The sequence below is a fragment of the Lycorma delicatula genome, chromosome 9, assembly GCF_047948215.1.
Source record: "Lycorma delicatula isolate Av1 chromosome 9, ASM4794821v1, whole genome shotgun sequence".
In the NCBI taxonomy this organism is placed as follows: Eukaryota; Metazoa; Arthropoda; class Insecta; order Hemiptera; family Fulgoridae; genus Lycorma; species Lycorma delicatula.
The window spans coordinates 21833175-21848143 of NC_134463.1; the positions used below are offsets into that span (position 1 = coordinate 21833175).

Genomic DNA, 14969 nt, shown 5'->3' on the forward strand with positions numbered 1-14969 from the left:
GCAATATCTACTGTAAACACAAAATAATTCTAATTCGTGTGGTTTATAGTATTTTATTATCAAATTGAATATTACATGAATTATATAAACCATTGTATTATCTTAAGTGAATGAATTTTAAATAAATAAAAAAATATGCAAAAATACTATAACTATTATAAAAAATGTAGGAATAGATTTTTTAAAAATTGAATTTAAAAAAATACTATAAAATGGAATAACGATTTTTTTTATTTTAACGACACAGCAACTTTACAACCTGCTCAGCAAGATAATTGAACAATAAGTAAATAAGATCTATTTGAACTAACATTAAGTAGTCACAGACCCAGCAGCTGGTGACGTAATGATAACAATGAAATGAAAGAGATGAAATAGAAGAGCACTCCGTACAGCCAGACCATAAAGTTACCTAATTAAAACGATAAGGCAAACCAAGAGTTGTTTCTCAGCAATCTTGAAAATCACTGACCGTATTATCCAACCACTTGACCGCAAAATAATTAGGGTACCTATCCAAACAATTTTGATACATCGGCTGACCAGAGAGATTTCCTACCGAACGGGTTCGCAACTTAAGATCATACATGAGGCAATCTCTTATGTACCAGGGTATGTTTATCATTTTTTGCAGTGTTTTTGTCTGGTAGTATTCAATTATGTCAACACTAGAATTGCATGCCGTATCCCACAATTCAAGCCTGTAAGTCCAAACAGGCTTCAAAACTGATTTATAAATCAATAATTTACTTTCTACTTAAAAGCCGAAATGTATATTCTCAGCCAGTACATGTGTTTAAACTTGAGATCCAACTGTTTCCACTTAGATTTGGGATGTTTCGTCCAAGTAAGTCGTCGGTCAAGATGAAAACCCAAATATTTAGAGTCTTGAGATCTCGGAATTGGAACATTGAAGATAAAATCAGGAGGACAGTGTTCTCTACGAAGGGTAAACGTGACGTGCTTTGATTTTGTTTCGTTTATTTTCCAACATGTAAGCCACGATTCGAGGAAAGTGTTATAATCTTGAATAAAACGAGACAGTAGCCGGATTTTCGTGGACAGCAAGAATTGCAGTATCGTCAGCAAACATCGCAACTGTGGTATCTGCCGTAATCGGCAAATCAGCCGTAAACAGAATATACATGATGGGTCCGAGAACGCTTCCTGACTGAATAAGGAACAAATCCGTCATAACCTTTCCGTGTTTAACTTGAAAAAATTCTGTGTTTTAGATAAGATTTTAGCCCTATATAGAAAACATACGGTAAAATCTTTTTCAGTTTATAGAGCAACCCTAATGTTAAACCTTGTCAAAAGTCTGACTGACATCTAGGAAAACCGCTGAACAGTACTGTTTCTCGTCTAGAGCATGATTTCTAACGTTAAAAATCCTGTTTACCTGCTCCATAGTAGCATGTTGCTCCCTAAACCCAAACTGGTAAGCCGGAATTTGATCGTTCACGGACTGCTTCAGTTTTTTCTCGTTTGAAAATCTTCAAGGCATCTCAAACAACTTAGAGAGCACAGGAAGCAGGCTGATAGGTTTATAAGACGTTACATTAGTCGGGTCTTTACCCGGTTTTGCTATTGTAATTATCTGTGAAATTTGAATAAAGGTGACAACGATATTATTAACTTTTTCACAAATTTATGTATTTAAATAAAATACCTGTTCGCATAGCAATAAAGTTGAACATTATTATTCTATTTATTACTTTTCTCTTTTCTGTGTCTAAAAATTAGATTTAAAAAATGCATTATATAATAAATTTCAAGAGAATAACTTGCCCTTGAAAAGATATATATCTTAGTAACGACTTTATGGGAAAAAGCTAACAAAGGATTACATAGCTTCCGGTTTTGCTGTTAACTGATTTTTACTTCAAATACGTCACACGGTTTTAAAATATTAATGACTTAATTATGTAATATAGTACAATTGCGATAAGATCAAAATTTTCATTTTAAATTCAGAATATCAGAATACATTTTAAATTATATTTGGTTTTTATTTTTGTTTTTATTATTTTTTAATTTATATTTTATTTTGTTACTTTTTGTTTTATTATTTTATTGTTTTGTTTTTTGTTTTATTTCAGATACAATTATATCCCGCGTTCCAGTTAAATATAAGATTATTTTATTTCATACGGGTTAAGCTTTTATTAAAAAAAGGACAATTTTTTATACATTTGTTTCTAAGCTAATTGAATTTTAATATTTAATTAGTACATTATTTTTATTTTTTTTTCGGAGAAATGTGAATAGTTTTATAATTTCATTTTCTGTCTTCATTATAAATTTTTCTGAAATGTGCTGTTTGTAGTGTATGAAATATTATAAAAAAAAAAAAAAACGTGATTAATTATTTGATTTTATGACATTAGTGTTTGTTAAAATGATAAATTAAAGTAGTTATAATTATGTACGTGTTATCAAGTTTAGTGATATTGTGATACATTATTTTAATATAGTAAATTCAGTAAGAATTCGGGTCAATATACCCGGAATGATCTGCTACATGCCTAGGATACAAGTCGTCGAAAAATTAGGACTCCGTAGCGAAGGTAATTTATTTTTATTATTATTTTTTTTTAATTAATTTATTTTTTAATCATAGTTTCAGATTATGACAACACATTTTATTAAATTTTACAATAACATTTCTTTAGTTCACAATCTGAGTCAGCGCCGGCTTAACATTATAAAACGGTATGAAATCGAATAACTATAATCCCAACCAGCGGTGATTCGCCAAAAATTGAAATAATTCTAATTTTAATTTTTTTTTTAATAATAATTTTTACTTTAATCCTCGAAGAACACTACAATTTTATATTTCTCACTGCAGTTACGAATTAATGTCATCACCTTTTTGTACAAATATGAATGACCTAAATTTTTTTGTCTACATTTCTACTTCAAACAGGCTTATTTGTATGCATTAAAATAATAGTTAAAACTAGTATTTCCTAGTTAAAACTAGGAAAATGAGATGAATGAAATTATAGAATCGTAACCGAGCTAATAAATAGCTTTTCCTCTTCGAGTCTTTCTTTTTATTCTTTAGCTCTTAAATTCTCTTATTTAAATTCTAAAATTGCTCTTAAATTCGCCTTGTATGCTCACCCTCTCATTTTGCGTATAATTATGATGGCGTGATTCCTTTCATTGATTAGATATTATTGAAATTAAAAAAAGAGAAAAAAATATGCAAGGGGAATATGACTAGTATCAATAAAAGATTTTAAAAATCACTGAAAATAGGGATGGATTTTACCGTAAAAACTGCTTTTAATTTGAACTAGAACTGCGTTTGATTCAGTAAAAGATTTTATTGATCAGTTCTGTTATATGCTAATTAAGGTTAACACGGTCCAATTCATGATAGGTACGGTTGATTTAATTTATACACTTAAAAACATTGGGTAATGTAAACTACCTTTAACATTTCATCGTGGAGTTAATTTTACATCCCACATTTCTAGCCCTCTCTTACTTAAATTTACTTTCTAAACTCCCCTACCAATCAAACATGTTCTTAGATCGAAGGATTTGTTATCACATTTCATTAAAACGTTGTGGTAACATATATAGGTTACCACAAAGGAAATTGGAAAGGAAATTTTATATATTAATGACTGAACGAAGAGAAATTTATTTCAATTTTCTGCTTACGCTTTTCTTGGTTGTTTTACATAATGTTTAATACGAAGAAATTCTAGTTGTCATAGTAACGATATTTAGATAAGGCACTCTATTTAATTTTAATTCATCAACCAATACGTGCCAATCTTTTCAATATATAAATTTTGTTTAAAATACAATCACCGAATGAAAATCATCACAAATATTGGTGTGTGTGTGTGTGTGTGAGCGCGCAGTGTTGCCCGCATGTATAATTTTGAACCCTCATCTATTATAATTACAGAATGGTGTAATACTAAAATGAGACTTTAATAGATTAATTAAAAATTAAAATATACAACAGTTTTTAAACTGCATCGAAGTTAAATAGAGATGTTTTAGTTTTTAAACTTTTAAGTTATGTATGATAAAAAAAAATAAGTATAACCTATAATTAATATCATGAGTCTTTGAATATTTTCAGGTTGTTTTGAAATCTTTTTCGATTAGAAAAATTTATTAACGATAAAGATAATAAATAGTAAAGAAAAAAATTTTAAACGAAAAAATCGACATCTATATGTGTATTTCTCTATCTTTATGAGAACATCATTAAATAGTAGATATAATTAAAATTAAATTAATTATGTGATAATAGGAGGAGAATAGATTATGGGGGTAGAAGAATTTTTTATTTTGTAGTGAATCATAAAATTTGAGAATTTAAAAAAAATTAATTTACTTTTTTTTTCATTATTTATAAGCTAATTAAAATAGTTATTGATAATTAGCTAATCATGGCTTGCTTCGCTCTTCCGCCCCGAATATCTAGAGAGCTTTGCACCTTGGATCCCTAGTTATTTTAATGATAAAAAAATGTATATGTTATTTTGAATATATGTAATAAAAAGAGTAAATAAAATTTTTTATTAAAAATATTGAATGAATATACGATAAACATCGAATTGTTGCCCAACGCTTAAATAAAGAAAAACAGAAAAAGGAATACAAGCAAATTGAACAATCTTTGTCAGACCAATGTATCTTATTAATGAATTGAAATAATCCAATATAAACTGATAAGCTAAAGCCCAATAAAGAGAAAAAATAAATTTATTGCAAACCCTAATCTAGCATCCCTGCCGCGGCTTCCTCCATGCTATATGGTTACTTGCGTTTCCCGTCGCGGTCAGGAAATATTTAGTCGATCATGATTCTGCTAACCATGGCTCGCTTCACTCGCCCTTTCCGTCTAGCAAGAAGGCTCTGTCCCTTGAATATTCATTAAACACATGCTTGTGAGAATAATAATCTATATAAATAAAAATGTAAATGTTCATTTGTTCAAAATCTTAAATCTCCGAAGGTTCTTTACAGATTGCTTTGAAATTTTGAAACGTTGCATTGAATACGCGCGTGTTTTTATGTACCTACTATTTATATGCCTAAGATTTCACACATGCGACAGGTAAAAATATGTTTTTTTTTAAAAAACAGCGCTATCTGTTGGACTTAAAAGCAACACACGCTATAGTAAATATTTTACGATTCCATTTCAGTGTTTTCGAATGTGTGTCCGCTATAGACTAAAACACTACTGGACCGATTTACGCGCAGGGAGAGGGAAAAATCTAAAAAGGTAAAAAGGAAGAAGAGGAAAATGGAAAAAGAAAAGGGAGAAATGGGGAAAGGAAACTGGAAAGGGGAAAAGAGAAAAAAGAAAAGGGAAAAAGAGAAGTTAGGGAAAAAGAAATTGGGAGGAAAAGGGCGAAATGGGGAAAGGGAATGCAGAGAAACGAAAATGGGAAAATGAAAAGGGGAAAAGGGTAAATGGGAAAGGTTAAATTTTGAGAAGTTCCGTAACGTTCATTTTGTTTTTTATCAAACTTTCAATTGTGTTCATTTTAATTTATATATAGATATAGTAGCGAAGCATTGTTGGGTCTGGTAGTGATAAATAAAAATTAAAACCTGTTCAATTTATAAAAAATGTCAGTATATTGTAATTTCTTCTGAAAAACAATTTGGTCAGTATTGGACCCAAAGCTTTCAGTGATCTAAGAATGTGTGTTTCAAAAACAGTCCTCCATTAAAAAAATTAGTTATAACTGGTTATCCGTACTAAGTACGAGTAAAAATTTCCCGACAAACATCACTAGGAGATGACTGTACTTCGTTTCTCTTCTTTTTTTTAAAACTAATTTTTTTATTTATTTTGTCTCATATTCAAGTAACGGAAGGCAGTTTCAACCAGTCGCGGCAAACATACAATAATAGTGGTTATGTTTGTTGAGCCATCACGCCGTACATCATCACACCTCTCAAAAAAACGAAATTCAAAAAACCCAAAAATACTTTTTAGATATTTATCTGAAGAGTATTTGCAAACCCATGCGTAAACTATATGAAAAGTTTATATTCCATACAAAATAATTAAATTTTATCAAGATTATACAATACGTTTTGGGGGAACATCTCTGAAATTTTTTAAGAATAACGTAATAATCTTAGTTATCAGATCGCATAATGTACTTAACCGTAAACAGAAGTAGATAGATTTTCAATAAATTGTTTTTTTTTTGTCTTCAGTCATTTGACTGGTTTGATGCAGCTCTCTAAAATTCCCTATCTAGTGCTAGTCGTTTCACATTTCAGTATTCCCTCTACTGTATACTGTCTACAGTATACATCCCTAACAATTTGTTTTACATATTCCAAACGTGGCCTGCCTACACAATTTTTCCCTTCTACCTGTCCTTCCAATATTAAAGCGACTATTCCAGGATGCCTTAGTATGTGGCCTATAAGTCTGTCTCTTCTTTTAACTATATTTTTCCAAATGCTTCTTTCTTCATCTATTTGCCACAATACCTCTTCATTTGTCACTTATCCACTCATCTGATTTTTAACATTCTCCTATAGCACCGCATTTCAAAAGCTTCTAATCTTTTCTTCTCAGATACTCCGATTGTCCAAGTTTCACTTCCATATAAAGCGACATTCCAAACACATACACTTTCAAAAATCTTTTCCTGACATTTAAATTAATTTTTGATGTAAACAAATTATATTTCTTACTGAAGGCTCGTTTAGCTTGTGCTATTGGGCATTTTATATCGCTCCTGCTTCGTCCATCTTTAGTAATTCTACTTCCCAAATAACAAAATTCTTCTACCTCCATAATCTTTTCTCCTCCTATTTTCACATTCAGTGGTCCATCTTTGTTATTTCTACTACATTTCATTACTTTTGTTTTGTTCTTGTTTATTTTCATGCGATAGTTCTTGCGTAGGACTATGACTGATCGTAGGACTATGATTTCATCTATGCCGTTCATTGTTTCTTCTAAATCCTTTTTACTCTCGGCTAGAATTACTATATCATCAGCAAATCTTTTAATAAATTGTTATTAAAAGAATTTTCAGTTAATGCATTCTATACATTAAATTTTTGTTATTACTGATATTACTTTTAATGAATGGATTTAAAATATATCGTGAAATTATACTTCTTTTTATAATTCGCATTTAATTGTGATTTTCTTTTTTTAATAGTTATTTATCCGCTGTGGTTAAATCATCAAAATGATTCATATTTAAACGTTCAGATTGATTAATGAAATTTATTACGCAGACCTGTCATATCATCTACCCTACAAATAGTAAAATTTATATGCTGTCCGACTTTGATATATTCAAGACCGATTATTATGGAATTGTCATATTAAGGGATAATCTTTTATTTCTACTACTTTTTCTAAATTGAATTTATTTATTTATTTATTTTTTTAACCTTTTTCCATTCTGTTAAGTGCTTTTTAATTATTATTCTTTTGAAGATAAAAAACCATTTTACTTCAAATGTTGGGAAGGAAATGGAATTATGCACGTCTTATTCTTCTTCTTCTTAAAGTGAAAATTATTTCATTTTAAAGTACATTTTTAACTTATTAATGAGATTATTTTCAATAACAGAATTAACTGGTGAATCGTGTAATTATACGAAATTTAATGTGTTAAAAATCATTACATTTCTCTGCATTTAAATTAACAAATTTTTAATATTTAGTCTTTGAAACAAAATCTTTGCACGTTCACTTCTATCAAATCAGATGAAAACCCTACTAACGCGCGCCATACATTATCATTTCGGCGTACAAGAAATGGCTTTATTAAAAGATTTAAATTTAAAATTAAATTAAAAGATTTATTAAAAGAAAAAAAAAATAACATTTTTATAGTAATTGTAATTAATATGAAACAGTATTTTTTTCTTTCACGTTGCTTTACTTTATCCGTTCTAGTTTTCCTCACCAAAGTACCGGAGTTACAAACGAAAATTTTGAAGAAAAAACACAATTTTTAAAACCTTAATTTTTGCTGCAATTTCGCAGTGAAGTTCATATGAACTGTCATTTTTATCTTTTCAGGCTTTTTCATCGCCTGACCCTTAGGTTTTGCATTTTCAAAATTAATTTCGGTTTTTATTCTGTTTTATTTTTTACAGTTTTCTTACCTAACTGAGTCTTTGAGTTCATTCCTTCTCTTACCGCGCGCTCTTCCTTTTTCCTCCCTTCATTCAGCTTTGATATGTTCATTGCTTTTAGAAACTCGTTTTTGTATGTCAATATATAAAACTACACTTTGTGATGTTGATGTGATCGAGTTTTATTTATATATATACTAATCTGAATAAAATATTTATTAGTTTATCACAAAGTAGGTACCATTGAAAAATATATAGTAGCACACTGACTATTGATTATTTATTTATACCCTACTCTCAACAAATATTTTTTATAATAACGCTGTGTTTGTAGAATTATTATTTCAAAGAAAATTCCCTTCTCTATTTTCAAAGTGGTTCAGATTTTTAATACACATGCTTAAATTTCTTTTCTTGAAATATGAAATATTAAAAAAAAAAAACATAATTGTGAAGAAGAAAATAAAGAAGTGAAGAATGGTTCTAAAAATGTTAAATAATTTACAAAATTTATCAAAAAATAAAAAGAATTTACAAGTGTATTAATACGAAAGTCATTATAATCTTCTATACCTATTTTCTATCATTATATGCTTACATTGACTTGTTTTACATTTACCATTTGGGATATGTCATTTTTTTGTTGTATATTACGTACTAGGTTTTATATACTTCTACTTCCATATATTTTTTCTTTCTTGTAATTGATTAGCGAATACTTCTTATGTTTTATACTAATTGATTTTTTTTGTGTTTTGTTTCTTATGGAACAAGATAGTTAAAATTAAAATTTATGTTTTTGATAAATAATAAATTTATTTCTTTATACTCAATCATCAACTGACAGTAAAGGATTTATTTTTATTTTAAAATGGAGACTTTAATGCTTACATTAAAGTTTATTTATCTTCAAGTTGTTTTTTTTGCTTTAGTTTCCCTCTATTTAGTCTCTGTATAGCTACAGCTGCTATATAGAAGGGAAGTATGGTGATCGGTCAAAATAGGGCATATCCAGTTTTCACGGAATCTTGACAAATTCACCCCTAAGGACCCCATAAAACCGAAAAATGTCATCAAAATTCCCGCGACAAAATTTGCTACGTATGTACATAATATGTATGTATATAGTCTTATGTTGGCGTATAAAACGCCTTATATCTCCAGAACTACTTGACCGATTATCACCAAATTTGGCTATAGTATTTCTATAGTAGGGCCATTGATGCTATTAAATTTTCATTTCAAAAGCAAAGGGGGTGGGGGATACACGGAATAAAACGAAATCGTCTCCAGATTTTGCATAATTAAGGATACACATTTTTTTTATAATTTTGTGAATATTAATAAAGTAAACAACTTATTTTAGACAAACATTTTTTTTATAAAAAAGATAAAAATAATCTTTTGCTAAATTTCACCTTCACCCGTAAAAATATTTTTAATTTTGAAGAGTTATAGAAGGGCAGTACAAGGAGTGATTTTCATTATATATATTTTTTTTAAATATTTTTCTGACCAATAATAAAAAAAAAAAAAAAAAACATCTTTTGTGTAAAACCTTTTTTGCTCAATTGTACTCCCCACTCCAAAAAATAATAATAATTTTTAAACATTGTAGAAGGCAGCGTGCAGTGGGTCTTTTTCTTCGTTGCAGTTTTTTTCTATTAGCATCTCGTTGGATCCACAAATTTGTTTCCCATCAAAGTGGGGTCTTAACCCAGCCCCCCCCCCCCATTTACACACCGCAACAAATTCCACTTAGCAGCCGGACTACTGCTGTAGTCGTCCACTATGTTGTGACGTCACAGGAGAACAGTAAAATTAAATAAATGAATAATATTTAAATTGTAAAAATTTATTTAAAGTGACCGCTGGTATTTTATTATTTTATAATTTTTTATTAGCGCGGGTGACACCCGCGCTAATGAAATACGGTATGCGCGCGCGCTTTAGTTACAATCATTGAATTAAATAATAAAAAATATCTTATTTAAATAAAATGATAAATAATTTTTTAAATTAAGTTGTGTGAGTATTTGTGTGTAAGCCGTGCATCATAAAAAAGCCGCGTGACGGGAAAGTCCTACAACGTTGTCTGCTTTTTATTTAAATAAAATTATTTGTTTGAAAACATATAGGATGTATGTTATTAATAAAATAACTTAATACATTTAATAAGAATTTGCAATACAAAATAATAAGTATATTTATAATCTACTAGTTTAAATTTCATGAATGATTTTTTGCCGATATTAGTAACGAAGTGGTAGCGTCTCTGCCCCTTATCCAGAAAGTTCTGGGTTGAATCTCAATCAGCCTTGGCAATTTTCATAGGCTGTGCTGAAATTACCTACTTAATTGAAATTTCTTAGGAATTTCATTATCATAAGTAACTAATAATTAAGCGGTTAATCTGCATTTAATAGAATAAAAAATAGATTTTATTTAATTTCATTGAGAAAAAAGGCTTCATATCCGTTAACCTTTTAAAAAAACTAAGATTTTAGTTAATTTTATTCAATCGAAAAAAAATAGTAAATGAAAAATTAGTTTTTTCTCAGTTATTTTAATGATAAAAAAATATATATATATACATCTTGTTTTGTATGTGTGCATATATATATGCCTGATGATATTAAAGTATGGAAACAGCTTTATACTACATATCTGAGAGGTATCTAGAGGCAGAAAGAAATGGGGTTCTATGATGGGTTTTTAATTTTTGTCCGCCATATTTGATTCGAAATATTGAATCAAACTTATCTTTTAAATAGGAAGGTGGACATATGACTAATAATTTCAATTTAAAATTTTACAGGAAAAACAATGGTGAACCCCGTTTTTCTGTTTTTTCAATGCTTTTGTTGTCGAGTTAAAAGCATTCAAAGTTGTAATTCCGGAAAAATCGTGTAAATAAAAATAGGTAAAACGTGTTACATGAACAATTTTATTCCATTTTAAATTCATAATGCGTACAATAACGAACTTTAAACAGTGTTATAATATTGATGATTACAATAAACAATAACTAATAATTAACAACAAAAAATTAAGCGATGGATATTTACGTATTTACGGATATTTATTTAAACATTTTAAATAAACGTTTTCGATTGTAAATTACTAATGAAATAGATTTTGAAAGCATACCGTTCTGCAATAATTGTTCAAAATTTTTTCCTTCTACGACTTATATTTTTATGGGAACTCCGATGCAAGTACGCACCACCATATTCAGTGATTCAAGGACGAGGACAAATGTTAGAAACTAATTACGTGGATAAAATATTAAAGAAGGCATAAGGTTTTCCTGTAATTATTCATAATGCTTTTTATGAAATTTTGTGCAACAACCTATCAATTAAGAACAATTTGAATTTTTCAATAGAATCTTTTGAACAAAAAATCGTATATCATTCTAAATTCTTTTATACGTATGGATTAAATTCTAATAATATTATTAAAAAAAAAAAAGATTTTTTAATTTCTTTTTTTTTTGTCTTCAGTCATTTGACTGGTTTGATGCAGCTCTCCAAGATTCCCTATCTAGTGCTAGTCGTTTCATTTCAGTATACCCTCTACATTCTGCATCCCTAACAATTTGTTTTACATATTCAAAACGCGGCCTGCCTACACAATTTTTCCCTTCTACCTGTCCTTCTCCAATATCAAAGCGACTATTCCAGGATGCCTTAGTATGTGGCCTATAAGTCTGTCTCTTCTTTTAACTATATTTTTCCAAATGCTTCTTTCTTCATCTATTTGCCGCAATACCTCTTCATTTGTCACTTTATCCACCCATCTGATTTTTAACATTCTCCTATAGCACCGCATTTCAAAAGCTTCTAATCTTTTCTTCTCAGATACTCCGATCGTCCAAGTTTCACTTCCATGTAAAGCGACACTCCAAACATACACTTTCAAAAATCTTTTCCTGACATTTAAATTAATTTTTGATGTAAACAAATTATATTTCTTACTGAAGGCTCGTTTAGCTTGTGCTATTCGGCATTTTATATCGCTCCTGCTTCGTCCATCTTTAGTAATTCTACTTCCCAAATAACAAAATACCTACCTACCTCCATAATCTTTTCTCCTCCTATTTTCACATTCAGTGGTCCATCTTTGTTATTTCTACTACATTTCATTACTTTTGTTTTGTTCTTGTTTATTTTCATGCGATAGTTCTTGCGTAGGACTTCATCTATGCCGTTCATTGTTTCTTCTAAATCCTTTTTACTCTCGGCTAGAATTACTATATCATCAGCAAATCGTAGCATCTTTATCTTTTCACCTTGTACTGTTACTCCGAATCTAAATTGTTCTTTAACATCATTAACAGCTAGTTCCATGTAAAGATTAAAAAGTTTATTCTTGTCGGCCTTCGTGGTGCGAGTGGTAGCGTCCGGAGCGTCCGTGCGAATTTCATCCGGAGGTCCCGGATTGAAATTCCGGTCCGGCATGGCATTTTCACACGCTACAAAAATTGTCATTCATCTCATCCTCTGACGTAATACCTAACGGTGGTTACGAAGGTTAAAAAAAAAGAAAAAAAATTTATTCAACGTCATAAGTATAATTTTTTTTTAACAAATGTCAAAATGATTAATTAAATTTAACTTAATATAAAACTTATTTATTTATTTATTTACAATGTAATCTACTGTGTTAATATATTTACCAACAATAAAAATTTCGATTTTTTTTAATAAGCGTGATTATTAAAATAAATAAAAATATCACATAAAAAAAAATAAATAAATAAATAAAACACACAAAAATAATCACATTAAATATCACATTACTATTTGATTTGATTTTTCATTATTACACTATCAGTAACGCTATGAATATTCATAATTTCTTGTCTTAACATGTGAAAATATTTAAAACGAAGTTCGGTAGAAATATTTTTGGAAACTCATTGTTTCGAGATATCTTATGACAATATTGTCATATTTCCTCTTAGATTTTGAAAATAAAAATACCTCCACGGGCTGAATCCATCAAAATTTTAAACAGTTAACTGTTAATATTTTTTCTTATTTTCTCAATCTTTCCTGGAGAACCAATCGTACATTAAAAACGAATTTAATTAACTAACAAACGTAACTAAATGTACAAATTGAAAATTTATTTTCCAGTTTATAAAAACAATTACACTGAAATACAAAATAATTAAATGTTGTGTAACATCTATGAAATTATCTGTTTTTAATTAATTTTGTAGCGGAAAATTAAAAACATAAATATAAAATAGTTTTAAACCGTATAGCGTTTTTATAATGAGTAATCTTTTTAATTAATCATGAGATAACGTTTTATTCAAGTAAATAAACGTAAAAAGAAAAGATTTTTTTGTTATCGTATTTAAAAAAACAAAAAGAAAATATTATTGTATTTAAACTATGTTAAATACGATAATTTTTTTTTTTATTTTTCCCTCTTTTATATGAAGTTAATTTTTTTCGCAAACTAGCACTAGTCCCAGATCATTGTTCGATTTAAATGAATGTTAGTCTTGCAGTTAATAAATAAATAAATAGCTTTGAAATTGGGAAAAATCAACTAATTCATTCTATTTTATTTGATTTGTCAATAAATAGGCTATAAATAATACGCATTAGATTATATTGAAAACTAGCTAACTATATTGACTAGCCAGTCATTGGTCCGCTCCTCAGACCACCGCTGTGTTCATTATCCTCATGGTTGTGAGATTATTGTTGATAAATAACAATTAAAACCTGAAACGTTCTCTTTCTTCCCAATTTTTCCCTCGTTCTTGACATAAAAGCTCTGATACGATCATGCAGCAGACAAATATATCGCTTTATTTCCTCCTTCCATTACCCTTTAATACCTTATATCTCGGGGATGGGTCAAGGTAGAGATCTAAAAATTGGGTATGTTATAAAAAGCATAGTTTATTATATTTACATCGAAAAACCAAATAAAAAAACGGTGTTAGGTTGTCGTCCAAGACGAAAAATTTACAACTTCACTCCCAAGGGGACTAAGATCTCCCTTGATTTATGGCTTTATAAATCTTTATAAACCTTCCTTGGGATAACAGGAATGTATTCTGAAAATTTGAAAGAAAACGGTCACTTAGTTCTCGCGTGATGCTATTGTAAAGGAATAGAACAGCCACATATTTTCACATTTATATATTAGATATAGAATCCCGCATAGGAAATCTTGCATGCGGGTAACCGAAATTTAAAAAAAAAAAAAGACTATTTTATATAACGTATTTTACAAACTAAAATTAGATATGGAAAAGCATACTTAAAATGCTTACCGGCCTCCGTGGCGCTAGTGGTAGCTTCTCGTCGGCCATTCATCCGGAGGTCCTGGGTTCGAATCCCGGTCAGACACGGCATTTTTCATACGCTACATTTCCATATCCTAAGCACAAGTTTCAAGCATATGTGGCGGTATCATCAAGCAAAAAAATAAATAAATAAATAAACATAATACTGCGAAACAGAATAAAACAAATAATTTCAAAAACTTAAAGAATGTTACAATTTAATTAATTAAAAATTGTATAACGAAAAATATAATAACAAGGTATTAGATCAACATAAATAAAATTTATTGTGCAATGACTAATCAAAACGATTAGTACAGGGCGTTCAGAAAGTCGCTGTGCAAAATGCTTTAGAATTATGTGGTGCACTTTGTTCTTCCAACGTTAGGTTGGTTGCCCTGTAGGTTCGTTGAGCGTTGCTCAGTAGTTGTTTAATTGTAATTGAATGTGCTTCGTTTCGTTTCTTGTTGTTTCGTTTGTCAGAATCAATAGTTGCGAAAAACGTAATGGTTTTTTTCTGTAGAGGAACTCATTTTTC

General features: G+C 29.2%; 1 protein-coding gene across 1 annotated transcript in view; it reads left to right on the forward strand.

Annotated features, from left to right (window-relative positions):
• Nucleotides 1-2448: 2448 nt before the first annotated feature.
• wake (ankyrin repeat and fibronectin type III domain containing protein wide awake) overlaps nucleotides 2449-14969 on the forward strand; it is a 302255-nt gene continuing 289734 nt past the window's right edge. Inside the window, exon 1 of the mRNA XM_075374448.1 lies at nucleotides 2449-2570. Within this exon, the coding sequence (XP_075230563.1) occupies nucleotides 2513-2570 (58 nt within the window). The 5' untranslated portion in view covers nucleotides 2449-2512. The remainder of the gene's footprint in view (nucleotides 2571-14969) is intronic.